Raw genomic sequence first — 19,002 nt, 5'->3', positions numbered from 1 at the left:
AATGCGATTTTGTTTAGAATTTGTGGATAGTCTCCTGCCTTCCTGTAATGCAAGTGCAAAACATGCATGCTACATGCTTGTTAGATGTTATATGTGCAGTGTCACTATATAGAAATGCCACTTGACGGTTTCATGGGCCATGAGAAAGTAAAGAAATTAGTCACCTTATCTTTTGATTACAATAAAACATTAGATATAAATGTAGACATTAGCTAAAAAAAATTAAAATAATAAAATCTCTCAATGACTGGTTGTCAGAAACCAATTAAAAAAATGTTAGCTACATCCCAACATGAAACTGTAATACAAAGACTTAATGTGGATAAGGAGGAACCAAAAATGTCACTTGTTTTATTATTGTTTTTGTAGGAGTTGTGACATAGTGCCACAAAGTCTCATGACACTTCTGACTGCGACTCAAAAGTGATACACAAAACACGTACACTCATACACACTAAAACTTTTGTTTGCTCACTCGTTTGTTCCGATACCACTCTCCTTTTCATTCATAGGTCATCCACAAGTAGTACAACTAGGCCAAGGATGTTGTTTCTATGGCAACTTAACCAAAAGAACGGAGCCAAAAGAAGAATCTCATAAAAAAAGGAAGAGGAACATAAGTATCATATTTAGAATAGGATATGATAGAGACTAAAAACCCAGCCTAACCCCCAATGCAGAATAAGCAGCACACATATGCACTTTTCTAACTTGCAATTTTTAGGCAGCCCAGAATATACTGACTAGCTGATCAAAAAACAAGCAGTCATTACATACAATTTTTAATTTTGAGATATATATGAATAGTTCTGTTAACATGTTTAATTTCCCTCCTATTTGGTATTTATAAGCACATTTTTAAAAGTGAAGCACTATAAAGCAGTTGGTCAATTTCAACTAGGAAAAATTGTTTGGATTAAAAGTTCTGCCCTAGTTTGATTCTGCTAATCTTGCGCATGCCATTTGACCCAATTCATCTTCGTTATTTACACGCATTGTTTATTAAGCGATAAAACCTTTTATGACTAACCAATGACAGGTTATTCACAAAACTGACTAATGAATTTCATTCTTAATACAAACAGGTTTGAGTGTGGGGAATATGGCAAAAGAAATTCATGAGTAACCAGTATTGGTATATCTACAGCTTTAAACTGCTTTAGACTGTTTGCACTTTAGTCAGATAAACCTATGCAAACAAACATGACTGTAGGTACTGTAGTGTTTAAGATGTTGTTACTGTGATTACAATGATGGAGTAATTGTCATTGACTCAAATTAAAATATAAAAAGCACGTTTCATGCGTGTAAAAGTGAGGATTTGTCTTACAAGGCAAACAGTAAGAATAGTATGCTAGGTAACGGGCCTCTGCATGAGTAATCTGTTTGAACACACAAGTCGGCTGAATGCCACTGCTTTGTGTACGAAAACCAGAGTCATAAGTCACACGAACGCCACAGACACGGACGTTTCTGTCTGGATTAGGGATCATTACTAAATAAAACAATAAACTGCAAAGTAATGACTGTTGGCGAGCGACATCGTCGATGAGCAAAGATCCTAACGTTAGGCCACAGGACATAGATTATTGCCCGTGTTTCGTAATGGACGTCAGTGTCAAGCATTACAGAATTGAAATCGAATGACGACAGACGTAATTTCCTTCCAAGATCATGCCAGCAAATTCTGGAAAATGTACGTGAAACTTCCATTCTGTGTTATCTGCTTAAATGACTGCATTCTTTGCAAATAGCCTCAGTCTGAGTGTGCGCCATCATCGCCGTGACGGCGTCACTGTCTCCCACAACACAAGACACTCGACCAAACTAGCAGTAGATGTTCAACGTGGTGGCAGTAGCAGCATTTATTGGCTATTTGTAACGTTATTGTAGCAGACATGGGATGGGACAGACAAGATATGTTAAACAGACACACAATGTAGGTGCGGTTATTGTATCTTCTGATAGACAACTGGCTACCAAGTAGCCTTAGCTAGTTAGCTAGCCTGCCAGAGCAGGCCACTACACAAGTGAACGGTTTCAGTGGTCGCCGGGCATAAGCGATATCCCTTAAAACTGTAAACCGCTGTTACCGTGTCTCTTGCTGTCCACTTATTCAGTTTATTTAGACAATGTGACGTGTACGATAATGTTTTAAAACAACGACGTTTACCTGGGTTTATCAGATTGCCAGGGCGCGCGGGATCTTTCTCTCCGAGGATCCTGAACACCTCTCGTTGTTGATGACGTCACGCGTAGACCTTTCGTTGAGTACGTAAAGAACGCGTCACAGAGTGCTACTTATTTGAAGCTGTCCCTTCGAGTGTAATTGCTATTTTCAGAACTTTAAATAATGCTATTATACGATCATTTGTTCCTACAACACTCCGTTGTTCTAGTTTTTTGGACACAATGAATGTGACCGAGTATAGTTATTGCCAGAGACATTCGTTTTGACCAGAAAAATCAAAGAAATCTCATTAAAAAATGCTTAATAGATTTATTAATGGAATAGAATTATTGTTGATAATATATACCCTAAATGTAGGTTTATATGGAAAAATGTATTGTTTCCATCACTACTTTTAATATGAAAACATGTAAATACAACGATTTAAATAATTTATCATTGCGAACAAATTTTGTAGATTAATCAAAAATGTAAAAGAAACGGCAAATCTTTATGTGGGTGTGTACATTAAACTATACATTGGATTTGTAACTAGTTGAACGAACAAAAAGCTGTGGAGTTATATAACAATTTTAGGATTTACAGTGTTTTGTGTCTTAATTATTTTTGTTACCATATTTTGATATTTATTTTAGATTAGACAGAACAATGTTCCTTGGGTAAGCGTGAGCAAGGAAAATCGTGAAAACCTGTTATTTACAAAAATGGATTTTCAAGTAATTTTGAACCTGCATCAAAAAATCATTAGGCTACCTAAAACCACAGTGTTTACAGATTTTGTATTTAAAAGCTAGTATTAAAACTCGGTTGGTAGAGAAGTCGTTCACGACCCACTGAGCAAGGCGCTCTGATCATTCATTACTTAAAACAGAAGCTTCAGTGTTGTAGGACAATTACTGCTAAATGTAAAGGCAACCTCATCTGCGCAAACCTGGTGTTTTGCAGCGCCCCTTGGTGGAAAACAACTGTTAGAATGTCTTTGCTAAACCTAAACTTCAGCGATCCAAATAGTTTCCGTTTTTAAGATTTTAAAGTATTCCGTTTTATATGTAAACTATATAGGAGCAAATTATCATACCTGTCGATTTTAACTGTAAGCTATTTAAATTTCCCACTACAGAAGCGCATGCGTCATGACTATAGATTGGACCTTATACAAAACCCGGAAGTAGTGTGAAGGTCTTTGGCGATGTCTGGCGATTATTAATAAATGGTTTAGATAACCGTTCTTTGTAGTCTACGATATCAGTGTGAAAATGGGTGTTAAAATAGAGGTGTTTAGAGTAAGTTTTAGATATTTTTTTCGACATCACGGGCAGTTAATGTGTGTAGGTCTTAAAGTTTAAAACCATGTGGACCGGGCTAACGTTATTTGTCTTGTTCAGCTAATGTTATAGCATGAGGCTAACTGTTGCCACAAGTATTACATCGTATAGCATACACTGTTTTATTTGTGTGTGTTTTGATCAGATGATGCTGTATCTGTCCTTTCCCGTCGCCATGTTCTGGATTTCAAATCAAGCAGAGTACTTTGAAGAGTATATAGTTAAGAGAAAGGTAAGTTTGTTTTTCAATCATATAATCATAATATAATAAACATATAATGTTATATCGAACCACTCATTATGCTGCCTACTGTAATACGTGTTTCTTTCTTTGTATTATGGTATAACCTTTTATGGTATCCAGAGGGAGATCTTCCCCCCAGACGAGGGACTGCATGTAAGTTTAATATATAAAGCTCGTGATTGTTGTCAGTACTATCTTTGAAAATTAAACACGAATTGTGTCAGTAACTTCACTAATGGAAAAAAAATTGCTTTTAATCTTTAATTAATGACTATTTAGTAGTTGCAAGCAACTCATACCATGCAGTAGATCTTGTGGAAGAGTTGTTTTTTTTTCTAAACAACTCTTTACTATGTATTCTTAAGAAACAAATAAAACTACAATTCCAAAAAAAAGTTGCGAAGATGTGAAAACATAAATAAAACCAGAATGCAATGACTTGCAAATCTAATCAACCCATACTTTATTCACAATAGAACATAAACAACAAACAAGATGTTGAAACTGAGAAAATATTAGCTTATTTTTAATTTGATGCCAACATTTCACATTTTAAAAATAAGTTGGAAGACGGGAAACAAAAGGCTGGAAAGTAGTGGCTGCAAATTAAAAGTAAATGGAGGAGCATTGGTCAACTAATTAGGTTAATTCGCAACAGGTCAGTAACATGACTGGTATAAAAGAAGCATTTGAGAGAGGCAGAGCCTCATGAATGTAAAGGTGGGCAGAGATTAACCAATCTGGCACAAACTGCAGCAGATAATTGTGGAACAATTTCAGAAAAATGTTTTTCAATGTAAAACTGCAATGACTGAAGATCCCACCATCTACAGTATATATCATCCAAAAATCCAGTTCATTAAAAACAGGCATGATTCTTTACTGGACACTTCCAGAAATCACTGTCTGTGAATACTGTTTGCCATACAATCCACAAATGTAAGTTAAAACTGGATAGTGCAAAGAAGAAGCCATATTTGAACATGATCCAGAAATGCTGCTCCGTTCTTTGCCCCAAATCTTTTTTAAGATGGTCTGAAGCTAAATAGAAAGCTGTTCTATGGTCAAATGAATCAAAATTTGGAATTCTTTTTGGAAACCATGCCCTGTCCTGCGGACTAAAGAAGAGAGGGACCATCCAGCTTGTTATCAGCAGACAGTTCAAAAGCCTGCATCTCTGATGTTATGGGGGGCATTAGTTCATGTGGTGTGGGCAGCTTACACATCTGCAAACAATCAATGTAAAAGTACATTGAGGTTTTAGATCAACATATGCTCCCATCCAGACAATGTCTCTTTCAGGAAAGACCTTGCATATTTCAGCAAGACAATGCTAAACCATCTATTATAACAGCATGGCAACAGAATAGAACTCCTGACATTTCACCAATAAAATATATTTGGCACATCATAAAATGAAAAATTCAGAAACAAAGGCCGAGGACTGCTGAGCAGCTAGAGTCCTGCATCAGACAAGAATGGGACCACATTCCTCTCCTAAAACTCCAGCAACTGGTCTCCTCACTTCCCAGACATTTACAGATAGTTGTTAGAAGAAGAGGGGATGCTACACAATGGTAATCATCCCCCTGTTCCAGCTTTGAAATGTGTTGCTGCCATCAAATAAAAAAATATATTAAATAATATTTTCCATAAAATGTTAGAATTTCTCAATTTCAACATCTGACATATTTATGTATTTATTGTGAATTCTATTCACAATGGGTTGATGAGATTTGCAAAGTTTTGCATTTGGTTTTTATACACTTTTTACACATCTTCCCAACTTTATTGGAATTGGGGTTGTAGATAAAAGCAATGCTCAGAAGTAGATTTGCAGTTAGGAATTTGACTGACCTTGTTATCCAAAGCAGCTTATAAGTGAAGAACAAAGCAATCAGAAATATCACTTGTGATACTTTTCATTATACTGACTGACTACATATTATTCAAGTTTGGAGGAGTCTTGAAAAGTTTGTATAGATGGTTCTTTTGTTTTTCTTTCTTCATTTTACAATGAATAATTGTTATATTTACAGTTAGCTGCATCTACATGGATCTTTAACTTATCTGTTGCTTTTTAAAAAGTCTGATTCTATTAAGTTTACTGTAATGAACTCTGTTCAGAATTGCTATGGTAAAGTATGATCTAATGACAGTGATCATGTTTTTATTTTTCAGAGGAAAGAGTTAGAAGACTTCAAAGAGCGAATGCGCCTTCGTAAGGAGCAGAGAATATTTAAAGAGATTTCTGCTGAATCTGAGACCTGAGGACTATGTGCCAAAAGAATTTATGACTTCTAAGCACTTCTAATAGAGGGTTATTTGGCAACACTGGCAGTGTATTGTTTTCTGACAGAAGCAAGATTGCTAACATTACAGGGTTACCTCAAAAGATTTGCTGGCTGAGTGGTTTTTATGGCATAAGTATCCTTATAAAGCCCATATTATTATTGTCTATATCATGTTCAGACTTTGTGTGACCTTTTTACAAATAATGAATTCCGGCATTTGAAAGTCTTATGTTTAAATGCTTTGTCAGTTAAACTGTAATTGCACTGTCATAAAATAATGTTATTTATCCAGTTGGCTTTAGTGTATTTATATTTTAACTTTCAGCACTCACAAAATATATTGTTTCCTAGGATTTTTGTGTGTTGTTCACAACATATAGCAGTGGTCTACCAATCCTGGGGTCGGCTGTTTAACCCCCTACTCCTCTTCCTGTAAATATTTCAAGATGTGGATGGGCAAGACACTAAACACCTAGTTGGTAAAGAGCTAGAAGAGCTAGGTAGAAAAGCACCCCTATCAAATCACTATTCATTAGAGGCGCCTGTGGTAGCAATTACCTTGGTTGTAAAGTCTGGATAGCTTCATCTTTAGGTTTTGGATTTATTATTGGGTAAAAGTTTTATTTATTGTAAACTTAAGTACCTTCACAAGGTTCAGTTAGATTATGCTGCGAATGAGCATCACTACAGAATGCCACTGACACAAGGGTTTGTACAATAGTAACCTATTTGTGTTCTCAATTTTTTTTCAGAAAATGAACCATAAAACTGCAGACTTTGCATCATAATCAGAGGTCATGACTGTCCAAACAAAGATGGATCCAAACTACTGAATTTACAGACAATACCTCATAAACCTGCTTCTAGAATAATGAAACAAAAATTCTGTTTGCAATATTCCATGCATATATTTTTTATGCTAATATCTTCATGATATGTATTTATCACCCTGTTTGGATGTCGATTGTTCGTACTACTAGATGCTATAGTGCTTTTGGTTGTCCAACACTATTAATTGGTGAATGTAGTTATGAATGTCACTATGAATATGTGAATAGAATTCCAAAAACCGCAGTTTCAAGGTGTTACGTGCTTTAAAAGTCAACACTTGTTATTACATGCCTAAAAATAAGATTTAATGAATCATTTTAAATACGGCATACCAAAAATACCATTACGCCATGAGTCTCTTCAGACCACACACAAATCTCTGATCTCCCAAGTAGATATAACAGCGCTGTGTGGGTACAGGTATTTGTTAAGTCTCACACTCCAAATGACAGCCAAAGATCCTATTCATCATGATAAAGTGATGACATGTTTTAACACTCATCAGATGATACCCTTAAATATATTTGGCATAGATTACTGGCTGGTGACAGTTGCTATGCTGAGACACTGGCGCTAGAGTGTATTTCTTTCAGCAGCTGTGTTTGTTTTATAACTGCCATTAGAAGTCTTTAAAATGGGCTATTATAATACTTTACGATGTGCTAGTGTTATAAATGCCATTCCCTTGTCATAATTGATTAAGAAAATGGAAGCCAAGTGATTTTTTTTTTTTTATACTAACACATGAATTACTGCACAGGCCCAAGGACCCAGTGGCTCAACTAATAGAAAACAAAAAATGTGTAAAAGATGCTAAATGAGTGCAAATTTGTGGCCAAAGCGAGACACGTCTAAAAAAAAAAGAGACAAAACAACACAAGTTCAAGACTAAACTCATTGAAATTATATTGTTTAACAGATATAAAATTTTAATATGATTAAAACTTTTATGGCCTGTGGTGTAACAACCCAAATGAATGAATGAATAAATAAACAAACCGACAAATAAATAGATAGACAAACATGAGAGGTGTTCTTGCAATAGTGGCACCGGACAGTAGGCTGCAGTATTTCACTATCAAAAGCCGTGTGCTGAGGCATAAATATCTATGGGCTTTAACTACAAGGAAGTGAACTGTCAAACCTGCTGACTGCTGTCAAAATGGCACCGAGTGGGCTGAAGGCGGTAGTTGGAGAAAGTAAGTGACGCTTTGGTCTTATTTTGTTTGCCTACAGAAGGTTTTATGATAAATTAGAGCTACTTTATTCACCCTCCCGCAGTTTCATAAATTAAGGCTCAACTAACTGCGGGGTACGTCGACGCACCACTAAATGTCTCTTCCGCCTCCAGTCCAAATGAAATGCTAACATTAGCGTTACCAGTGGAAATAATTTATCGCAAACCAAGTCATCCATCAAACGTTGTATTGGTGCTTAACATGGTTGTTAACAACATTTACCGAAGGGAACTGCGATTTGTTGTTGGGAATTTTGGTGAAAGTAACGACAGAAAACGTCGCAGTGGAAATGTGACGGTCCAAGTTTAACGCTAACTTTAGCTAGTTATCTAAAAAACAGAGAAGGAAGTTCAGAAACTTCGCCGTTGGTCGTGTCAAGTGTTAGGAGATGTTGTTCCTCTGTAGTAGGAGTGTCGCTCAAAGTTGCTGAAATCTCCAGGTCTATGCTGGTTATACAAGTAGTCCTGGTCTTGCCCAAAATTCAGCGATCAGACCAACAATATCATGAAGTGTAGTTGATCAAGGCCTATAACCATGATAATCTGATGTGTGAAAACATTGTTGTCCACCTAATTAGAGCATGGTATTGTAGAATCCTTTTATTTGGCTTTTTGGATGTTACTAATCTCTCATTACTAGTTGTGAAACCAAAGCAGTGATGGAATAAAAACCAAGTAAACCAACTCGTTATAAGGAACAGTCTTTTCCTTGACCTTTTTACTTTAATTCAAATTAATTTGTCAGTTTAATTGGCAAATTCGTTTTCTAGTAGTAATGAAACAAAGTAATTAATTATGTTATTGTTTATTTCCATAAAGCATAAAGTTATATTTGGCTGACCTCAGTACAAGCAAGATGATAGTTCTGCCCTATCTCAACAGTCTTAATCCAGATATTCAGTACCCACTGACATATTCAACAGTACATATTTGTTTTTAAACTATTGATAATATAGTGGATTCTAGTTAGGGTTTCACGTCTGTGTCTTAAATAAATATGTGTTTAAAAGATAAACAAGGAGGTTGAGTTAAGAAACTCATGTTGGTGTTTAGGACATGGGTTTTAGGGTTTTACTGAGGTAACTAGCTGTGGTGGATGAGCACAGAGATTCTTGTGATAACCCATTACAGTCAAATAATTTCGTTGTTCTATTGAAAAAGTTTGTTTGATAATAGAAGTGTATAGGCCAAGTGGCCCACATGCACTATACAACGCTTCAGGAAACTTAGTTTTGCAATTTGTTTCAGTAGAACCACATCTCAGCTTTTGCTTTTCATTAGAAAAAAAACTGTTTGTCTTTTATTATACACTGTAAACTTAACTCGCACTATAACACAAGGAAGTTGCACCCAGCAGACAGTTACTAACTATAAAGGCTAAATATGATTTGGTTCCAAAAAAGGTTGTAATTGATTTTAAAATGCTCTTTATCTGTTGTGTAACCTTTTGTACTTTTGATAGATTGTCACTTGTGTATCTAGAATTATGAAACTGTGTTTCACTGAGTTTTTTTTTTTTTAATCAAAACTTTTTTTTAAGCTATAGATTAAATGACAGAGTAAGTGTAAGTTCTATAATTTATGAATGATATATACATAGTTTTGAATGTATTGTACTGTAGCTATCATGAAAGTTGTGATTATATTATGTTACTTTTATCATTGCCATATGTAGATGCCTTACTTTACTTTTTTGTGCAGTGAATGAATAGTTTCCTAAAAATTCATTAATAGTTATTTAATCGAAATATGAATTTTTCTCTACAGAAATCCTTAATGGAGTTATCAAGAGTGTAAAGAAAGATGGAGAATGGAAGGTAACAGTTGCCCAGTGGGAATTAAAAAATCCCCTGTTTATAACGCAATGTAATTTTTATAACACCTGTTTATCTTGTGCTTTTTTTTTTTCAGGTTCTTATTGTAGATCACATGAGCATGCGAATCCTGTCCTCTTGCTGCAAGATGTCTGACATTTTGGCAGAAGGTGTTACCAGTAAGTATTCACATGAAGCGTCATCTCACAAGAGGAAGTCAGTTATGTTTAATTATTTTTTATTTTTTTAATGTAGATCTCAACACACTGTTTCAAGTGCCTCTTCTGACAGCTTCTTCAACCTGTCATCTTGCACAATATCTACACCAAAAGCGACACTGCGCGATATGCTCCTGTTTTAATTAGTCTTGTCTACACTGCCCATGTGTCGGCTCACGTGTTCACTGATAGGAGCCCAAACATTCTCCTAGTAAGAACACAAATGTGTCACATAAGACTTTGCTTATGCTTTGCTTATGTCATGCTCTTTTGGTGTAGATGGTGCTAGAACAATCTGCGGATAATAAAGGCAAAACAAATTACGATCTGCACACTGCATTTAAGCCCACCCCCAAAGTGTATAAATAAAGCAAAGATTCCATCTTCATCACGCATTGGCAGACAGACATCATATAGGCACAAATGGATGCATAATTTCTTGGGTTGACAACACCTGATAATGATCTTTGTCAAATAAAAATGCTTTGTGTTTTTTTTGTGTTTGTTTGTTTTGTAAAAACAACAATAAAATTTAACAGACTGCTTAAGCAGGTAAATATTGAGTTAATTAGCCAAATATTTGCCAAGAGCTATATGTTCTCCTTGGAGTTTGCGAAATACATTTCAAGTTCATTCTAGCATTCACAATAGTTTGTAAATCATATTATTTTTCACTTTTTATACAGGTAATGATGTTTTAGGTGTTTTATGTGCAGATCTAATATAAGTCAAGTTCGATTGTTTATGACTTTTTATTTTTCTTCTGCTTTTCAGTTGTGGAGGACATCAACAAACGTAGGGAGCCCATCTCTAGTTTGGAGGCAATTTATTTGATTTCACCAGTGGAGAAGGTTAGCTTTAAGGTTTACTTGTTGTTCTCTTTTGTGTTAATTTTTTATTTATTTTTTTTAAACTCATATTTCTAATTTTTTAAACAAAATGTTATTTTCATTGCAGTCCGTTGATGCTCTCATTACTGACTTTAAAGATGCTGCGTTTACTTACAAAGCAGCACACATCTTCTTCACTGACAGTAAGGTTTTCTTGTGCTTATGTGTGTATAGTCTACAGTGCATATTTGCATAATTTATTTGATCTTGAAATTATAGATATATAGATGTCATTCAGTGTTAAAATTTATAGAAGACTTGTTTATTAGTTGAAATTAACTGGGCAAAACATAAAACTGAAAATGTGTATATACATATTTTGAATTCTTGCTAGCTTGTCCAGATGGTCTCTTTGCCAAGATTGGGAAATCCAGAGTTGCCAAGGTCATCAAGACTTTAAAAGAGATCAATGTTGCTTTTTTGCCATATGAGTCCCAGGTAGGGAATTATCCTCCTTTTAACTAAACCGGTTTAATCATTTTCAAGCAGTTGTCAGACACTTTAGTTTTAGCTTTGTTTTGCATTCCAGAAGCTTCTTAAAAATAATCTGTCTTGGCTGCCAAATGATTTACTATGTTCAGCTCATGGCTTTTTATATGTGGCTCTGGTTCCTTTTTTTATTACTGCGACACATCACGATTTTCATTGTTATGTTACAATATTGAATTGTTCAGTTTGGGTGTTGTGAACATACATATACCTATTAATATCAACCTTTTTTCACCCCAGGTATTCTCTCTGGATGATCCATCTTCCTTGTACTCGTTCTATAGTTCTAAGCCAAAAGAAAACACAGACAAGATGATGGAAAATTTGGCTGAGCAGATTGCAACCCTGTGTGACACACTCAAAGAATACCCTGCAATTCGTTACCGCAAGTATGGAAGCCTTCTGTAAAAGTACACTGGCAGTAGTTTTGCACTGAAGTCATTTGCTAATTCTATTTTATACCTTGTGCCTTTTAGAGGACCAGAGGAGAACGCTAGACTGGCTGAAGAGGTCAATCAGCGCCTTATTGCTCACAAGGCTGACAATCCAAGCATGGGAGAGGTTAGAAACTAATTAAACCAACCATTCACAACTCCTCTCCTCTGCCTAATGTTATTAAAATGTTCTTTTTTTATTTCTTTTTAAATGGTTAACTGAATATATGAATGGCTTTATTTGTCTGAAACCAACTTTCCTCACTGAGAGTATACTTCCTTTGGCATTATGCAGTTTTCACTTTCACAGGTTGTGGACATTTGTGAGGTTTTTTCCTATTTTATTATTTCTCAAGCTTTGCTGTACCTGTCCTTCTCCTCTTCTTTTCTTTTCTTTCATAGCTGATATTTCCATGTTCCTGAGATGGGTCTTATCAGGCATGTATTACTGTTTTCTTTTGCCCCAATACATCTGAAGTGCATCAGCATGCTGTCTAAGCATTCTCAGTATTTTTCACTGTTTAAGAATGGATAAAAGGCTTCACTACATAACAGATATATTAAAGGGCCTTAAATTGGATTCCTACTATAGATATATCATTCATTAATTAATTAATTAATTAATTTATTTATTTATTTTTCATTTATGAAGTACATCTGATCTTCTGTTTGTAATAAAATTAATCCCTTATGCTCCTTGTTTTTAGGGTACAGATAAGGCACGATCCCAGCTACTGATTGTTGATCGTGGATTTGATCCCATCTCACCTATTCTACATGAGTTGACCTTCCAGGCAATGGCTTATGACTTGCTAGATATCAAACAGGACATCTATACGTAAGTAAATGTGTTTAGAGAGAGACTGAGTGTGTGTGTGTGTGTGTGGTTTTTTTTGTTTGGTTTTTTTTTGGTAATTTGCTTTACCTTCCCAGAACAATGTGCTGTTTTAAAAATCCTATTCAGTGTTTCTCTAGAAAATTTCTCAGGCACAGTTGTAAGAGAATATTAGAGGTTGTGCGTGCACACACAAATGTTTGGTTATTTCTCATGCAGCATTTTTGGTTCGTAAAGTATTAGGGAGATGTATTTATTGCATGCAAATAACTTCTCCTTTATGTCTCACTGGGGCCCTGAATTAAAGCCCTCTGGGGTGTACCTCTTTAAACCAGCTGTTTATGCATATGGCCTATACGAAACATAAATTCACACGAATCAAGATTATATCAGTTGTGAAAGACAATGGACTGCTCTTTTCATAAGTCTTGCAGGCCACAATGCCTGTACTATTGTACGGGAAATACTATTATTTGACTACACTTAGTGTTGTTTACATGTGCTTTTTTTACTCTAAGTTATCAGACAACTGGCATTGGGAATTCAAGAGACAGAGAAGTCTTACTGGACGAAGATGATGAGCTCTGGATACAGCTCAGGCACATGCACATCGCAGATGTCACAAAGTATGTTTCACAATTAGATGTGCAGATCTGTCATATCTTCTCACGATTTGTTGTCATTGTTATCCATAAAATTTTAAAGCACATACTTTGCTTTATGTGTGCTTCTGATGTTAGAAATTATATAATAACATGAATATTATTCCATTCATTTATTCGTGAGTAATGAATAGAATTAATCTATGAAAATCATACTTCAGCCCTTTTTCAGAGTGCCAGAAAAATGTCAGAGAGATGGTGTAAAATGTATTTGGTCTCTGTGTATAAATGACCAGGCTTTTTAATTTGGTTTAGGAAATGTGTGCATTTTCAGAAACATGCTATTGTTACTTTTAAAGAAGCATTGATAAGTTAAAACACACATGTAAGTGGAATGATTGGTTTGTTTATTATATATAATATATTTACCCTAACAATTAGGGTAAATATATTTTTCTTTGAGGTACTTAGAAAAAAAACATAAAACTAGATTTAAAATTTCATTTTGTAATGTAAAACTAAGTGACAAGTCAAATTCTAAACCCACTGTTGCAGGAAGGTGACTGAGCTTCTTCGTACCTTTTGTGAAAGCAAGAGAATGTGCACAGACAATGTGAGTATTTGTGTGAAGTATACATTTTTGTTCTATAGTTACAGATGTCCCGAACACAAGATGAGAACTATCATGCTATGTTCCACATTTGGTCATATGTGTTACATTTCAGGCAAATATTAAAGATCTGTCTCAGATGTTAAAGAAGATGCCTCAGTATCAAAAGGAGCTGAGCCTGGTGAGTGGCATTTGTGTGTCAAGTTGTCACATTTGTAGCTTTGAAAAACTGTTTAAATATGATTTATTTATAAGAATGTAATTAATTCAATTAATACTTTTAATTAGTTTCACATATGTCATTTATAGTACTCTACCCACCTGCACCTTGCTGAAGCTTGTATGAAAAAATTCAAGGCCTCCCTTGATAAGCTTTGTGAAGTGGAACAGGTAAGTGCCCTTGTGGTTTGTCAAATTTCATTATGTTTTAAAGAACCATTAGTATTTTGACTTTGTGCTAGTAGGATACAAACGACATTGTCATCCAGCAACAAACAGTTCTAATAGATTTTAAAATATAGCATCATTGCAACATATTGAATTTATAAAATCCTGGTTCCCTCTATTTCGTCTTACTCTTGTATGGCAATGAAATTCACAAAGCTATATTTATGCTGAACTTAATTGGATAGATAATAAAAAATTATACTAAAGCATGCTATTTCCTAAACTGTGAAGACGACAGTCCTCAGATGACCATTGAGCCTTGGACTGTCTGTACATTCTTTTAAAAAAACAGCTTGTTAGTCTGTATGTTTACATCCTCACTTTATTAGTCACTGAGAGTATTTTGAAAATCCTGCACACTGAGTGACTTTGATGTGATAATGTCTTTTATTTATAGCTCCACTGGGGTATGTTCAAAAGCTACTGGTATATCCTTGTGATATTTAATGGAGCATCGTAATCATAATATTACATAAGAAGCTTAGAAGCCAACATCAACACCCATGTGTCCACAGAAATACAGAAGTACCTGCTATATTATTACTAACTGTAAAGGTATTTTTATAACACATGTATACACGTGCTGCTTGAAAATGGGGAAAATCCCAAAGCAGTAAAGTCACCATTGATATTAGTATAAAGTGTTTTTTTTTTTTTTTTTTTTTTTCTGCCGTGCCATTTTGTTTTTGTTTGCCTCCCTGAGAAGATCTATTGTGCCACATTTAATCCACAGGATGTGCTAACACAGGATACAATAAGCTATGCAAGTTTGTGGCATTAAAAGATACAAGTGTTAATAGGTCCTTCCTATGTGAGTGAATCATTTGACTGCACTAATGGACTCTCAGCATGTCTGAAAGCTGCCTCTTTAATCCAGCGGACATGTTGTGGCTCCAAGATGGGCAGTATAATCCAAGCTGCAACTGCTCCCAAATTATGCACTGTATTTCTATGAGCTGTCTTTTAATTTTTTATCGCTCCCAAAAAGTTCTTATAAGTCCTTAACAAGGCTTAGTCCACATTGATTATAAAGCTTAGCGAGGGTTTTTATAGCCTGCTATTGAACTACAGGGAAATCCCGTAGCTAGATTTAAGTATAAAATCCAAAGATAAGTGCCCAAATTTTGTTATAGTTTTTCAATAATTAATGTAATTTTGTAAGTCTATGCGCATTTCTAATCTTTTGTCAATTTCCTTGAGAGCTGAGTAAGTTGTAATTACTAACTCAGATTGCAGTAACAGTTATTAGTTTAACCATTGTTATTTTCCACAGGACCTGGCGATGGGGATAAATGCAGAAGGGGAACCTCTAAAAGATGCAATGAAAAGCATTGTTCCTGTGCTCCTGAACAAAGAAATTGAGGCTTATGACAAAATCCGCATCATACTGCTATACATATTCCACAAGAGAAAAGGTGTGTCTTTGTTACTGTCAAAATGTTTTAAGGAATGTCATATTTAATACACTTTGTGTGTGCTACTAAGTTGAAGGGTTAAAGTGACGGGTTAATGTGACATGAAGCCTCAATACAGTATTCAGTAAATGGCAGATATTAAGGTGCCATTTTAAAGAGTCTCTATTTTTTTTTTTTTAAATGTAGGCATCACTGAGGAGAACCTTGCCAAGCTCATCCAGCACGCGAACATACAGAACGACAGTAACATCATTACCAATCTACAGAACCTGGGCTGTAACATTATAGCTGGGGTAAATTTACCTAATCAAATTTGGCTACATGTTGGCAGGATTAATGTTGTTTACTCTAAATTTATTGCATCTGTATTTGGTAAATGACTCACATTGTTTGTTAGGGCCGCAATTCTGGGAAAACACTGCCAGACCGCAAGGAGCGCACAGAGAGCACATACCAACTCTCTCGATGGACTCCCACCATCAAAGATGTCATGGAGGTATAAAATCCAGAGCCCAGGTTTTACGTCTAACAGTTTTTACTGTTTACGTTTTTACAGCATCCGTTTCCTTGTTTCAGAATGCCATAGAAGACAAACTAGACAAGAAACAGTGGCCATTTATCTCTGATCCTGCTCCTATCAATACAAATTACACTACAGTCAGGTGGGTACTGAAAAAATATTTCTTCTTTTGGATAATCTGCATATTGGTACTTTATTACAGTTTACAATGTATGTAACAAACCAGTTTATGTACTAATGCATATTTGTGAGAAGGAAGAAGAACGTGAAATTCAAATTTTTCACTAAAATTGTAGTTTGCCAGATGAAAAGATGTGAATTTTACCTCTTTTGTCATGTTGTAATAACAGAGCTTATAAGCATTACAACCTTATAATATAATATAATATAGCTGTTTGATTGCCACCAGACTAGGGGGGATAAAAATTTTACCTCGTGGATCATGAAGAAAAACTGTCTCCTCACAAACATCTTTACGAATAGAGCCTGAGTTAGTTATTTTTATTACTATATACCTGTAGCTCAATAACTGTTTTAATGGCTTTACAGCAGTGCACGTTTTGGACACTGGCACAAAAATAAAACCCCAACAGAATATCGCTCTGGACCTCGGCTGATTATATTTGTGATTGGCGGGGTTTCACACTCAGAGATGCGCTCTGCTTATGAAGTAACTCGAGCCACAGATGGAAAATGGGAAGTGCTGATTGGTAAGCAAGCCCCAAAAAGGTCATAATTCCTCTAACTGCAGTATTAAGTATTGGTTTGTTTTTTGTTTTTTTTCCGTTTATAATACATGTAACCTTTTCCTCCTGACAGGGTCATCTCACGTCTTGACTCCAACCAGCTTCCTTAATGACCTGAAGAGTCTGGACCAAGTTCCTAATCCTGATTGTTAGATAGATAATTGGCAGGTAGGAGAACACTGAAATTAAGTTTTAGCCTTTCATTTGAGATGACTTATTCTGTTACAACATCTTTGACATCTATGATAAAACTTTAAGGGGAAACCTTTGTGATTATTTCAGACTTTATCTTATTGTATCATGGAAATTGGACTATGTAGAAGTCTATGATTAAAGTTATATTAAAATATTTAATTAGACACTTAATATATTGAATATTGTAGTATCCTGTTTGCCTTATTTTATATAAAAAATGCACAATTTCCAGAAAACTGGAACATATCACAACAAAAATGTCATTGAAATTCATCGCAGATGTACATTGATTAATAGAAGTATGTATTGTATATTCTGTGAAAATAAGTGTTTTTGTTTATTTAGGTAGCCCCACCAGAAATTATAATGTCAATGTTTCAACTGCTGTCTTATCATATCTTGCACATTTGCCATATAAGTTAATATATTGCTGAAAGAAATTGGTGGCTGTTTTTTGTTGTTGTTAAGAATACGTAATAAAATAACCATGTTAAATTGTGTCTTGCATCTATAATTGTAGTGTAGACTTTCATTCTGCATAAAAAAACATCTTGAACTATAACAAAATTAATCTTACTACTTTGTCAATTTAAAATCTCTCATACTCATCCAATTATCAAGAATAAATATCCACACTCAGAATTATAATTAAAATAAAATTTAAACTGTGCATTTTTGAGTTCTGCATTTACAGTATAAAAATGCTTGGCATTTAATGCTATTAAATGCCAAGAACAAAAAAACTTGGAAGCCATATGTGGCTAAAAAGTCAAATTAATGTTTAATTTTCTCACATTTTTGCTTTCAACAGATCCAAGCCATTTCAAATTGTATAGTTTTTATTAAATCCAAGTGTAATAGGTTTTCTCAAAAACTTTTTGTAATAGTGTTCTCAAAAACTGTTTAGGTGCGGAGAAGGGCGTGTTTTATATATGCATTTAGGTTCCTAAATATTGGAAGTGGTGTTTTTTGTTTTATTTATTTATTTTTTTGCATTTGCATTTGGTCTCTATACCCCACAACGGTGAATGAAACATTCAAGATGTGAGCATGGTCAAGACTTTCAGCTTTAATGCAGGGTATTGCACCAAATTCTGTCATCAACCATTCAGGAATTGCAGTGTTAACACTTGCATTTAGTAGTTTTTCACTGGGACTCTGCAAACCCAACAATTTGGAATATTGTTAAAAAGAAAGAATTGATAGGAAACCTCAGCAAATACAAATTGCTTAGAAGAGCATGGAAAATATGAGTTTCAGCCTTCCCTTTATTAAAATATTTCTCTGCTTCGAGCTGGTAAAAGCCTCCAGATAACATCACCGAGAGGAGGTTTTCATCATTAGGAGTTCAGATGATCATGTGAGGGAGCTCTGGATGAGGAGTTTGACCATGATTACTAACTCCATATTTTGAGCAACAAGATGACATAATCAGAACTGAAGGTTCCTCCAAGTGATGTCATCTGGAGACATTCAGATGACATCACATCACTCAGCTAGAAGTAGAGAAATATTTTGATATAGGGAATCAATGGGACTTCTAATGGCATTTATGTACATGTACTACCCAAACTAGAACCAAAATAAGGGGTCCTTTAAAGGAAATCCTTATGTTTGTAATTATGTTAGTGTTTCCAGGAGTATTTCAAATTAGATTCAATGTAG

General features: G+C 35.0%; 3 protein-coding genes across 4 annotated transcripts in view; 2 read left to right on the top strand and 1 right to left on the bottom strand.

Moving 5' to 3' along the window:
• brd4 (bromodomain containing 4) overlaps positions 1–2,279 on the bottom strand; it is a 35,033-nt gene extending 32,754 nt beyond the window's left edge. Inside the window, exon 1 of the mRNA XM_067476940.1 lies at positions 2,174–2,279. The gene's annotated coding sequence lies outside the window, so the exon portion shown is untranslated. The remainder of the gene's footprint in view (positions 1–2,173) is intronic.
• On the top strand, positions 1,801–6,345 carry pet100 (PET100 cytochrome c oxidase chaperone). 2 transcript variants are annotated; one of them, XM_067476952.1, is made up of 4 exons: positions 1,801–1,939; positions 3,662–3,748; positions 3,881–3,913; positions 5,942–6,345. In XM_067476952.1, the coding sequence occupies exons 1-4, from the start codon at positions 1,904–1,906 to the stop codon at positions 6,029–6,031; spliced, it is 246 nt and encodes an 81-aa protein (XP_067333053.1). In that variant the 5' UTR covers positions 1,801–1,903; the 3' UTR covers positions 6,032–6,345. The 2 variants fall into 2 exon arrangements, with proteins under 2 accessions (XP_067333053.1, XP_067333054.1); XM_067476953.1 differs by lacking the exon at positions 1,801–1,939 and adding an exon at positions 3,319–3,474.
• Positions 6,346–7,962: 1,617 nt separating this feature from the next.
• On the top strand, positions 7,963–17,832 carry stxbp2 (syntaxin binding protein 2). The gene is made up of 19 exons (XM_067476941.1): positions 7,963–8,084; positions 9,890–9,939; positions 10,034–10,115; positions 10,929–11,005; positions 11,112–11,187; positions 11,379–11,482; positions 11,774–11,922; positions 12,010–12,094; positions 12,675–12,805; positions 13,321–13,428; positions 13,960–14,017; positions 14,130–14,195; positions 14,324–14,404; positions 15,735–15,876; positions 16,063–16,169; positions 16,274–16,372; positions 16,453–16,538; positions 16,946–17,106; positions 17,216–17,832. Exons 1-19 carry the CDS (start codon positions 8,048–8,050, stop codon positions 17,293–17,295), a joined length of 1,779 nt encoding a protein of 592 aa, XP_067333042.1. The 5' UTR covers positions 7,963–8,047; the 3' UTR covers positions 17,296–17,832.
• Positions 17,833–19,002: the final 1,170 nt, after the last annotated feature.

This window comes from Channa argus, chromosome 15 (genome assembly GCF_033026475.1).
Source record: "Channa argus isolate prfri chromosome 15, Channa argus male v1.0, whole genome shotgun sequence".
Classification (NCBI taxonomy): domain Eukaryota; kingdom Metazoa; phylum Chordata; class Actinopteri; order Anabantiformes; family Channidae; genus Channa; species Channa argus.
The sequence above is the reverse complement of the archived record's forward strand: the minus strand, read 5'-3'. Positions and strand labels throughout refer to the sequence as shown.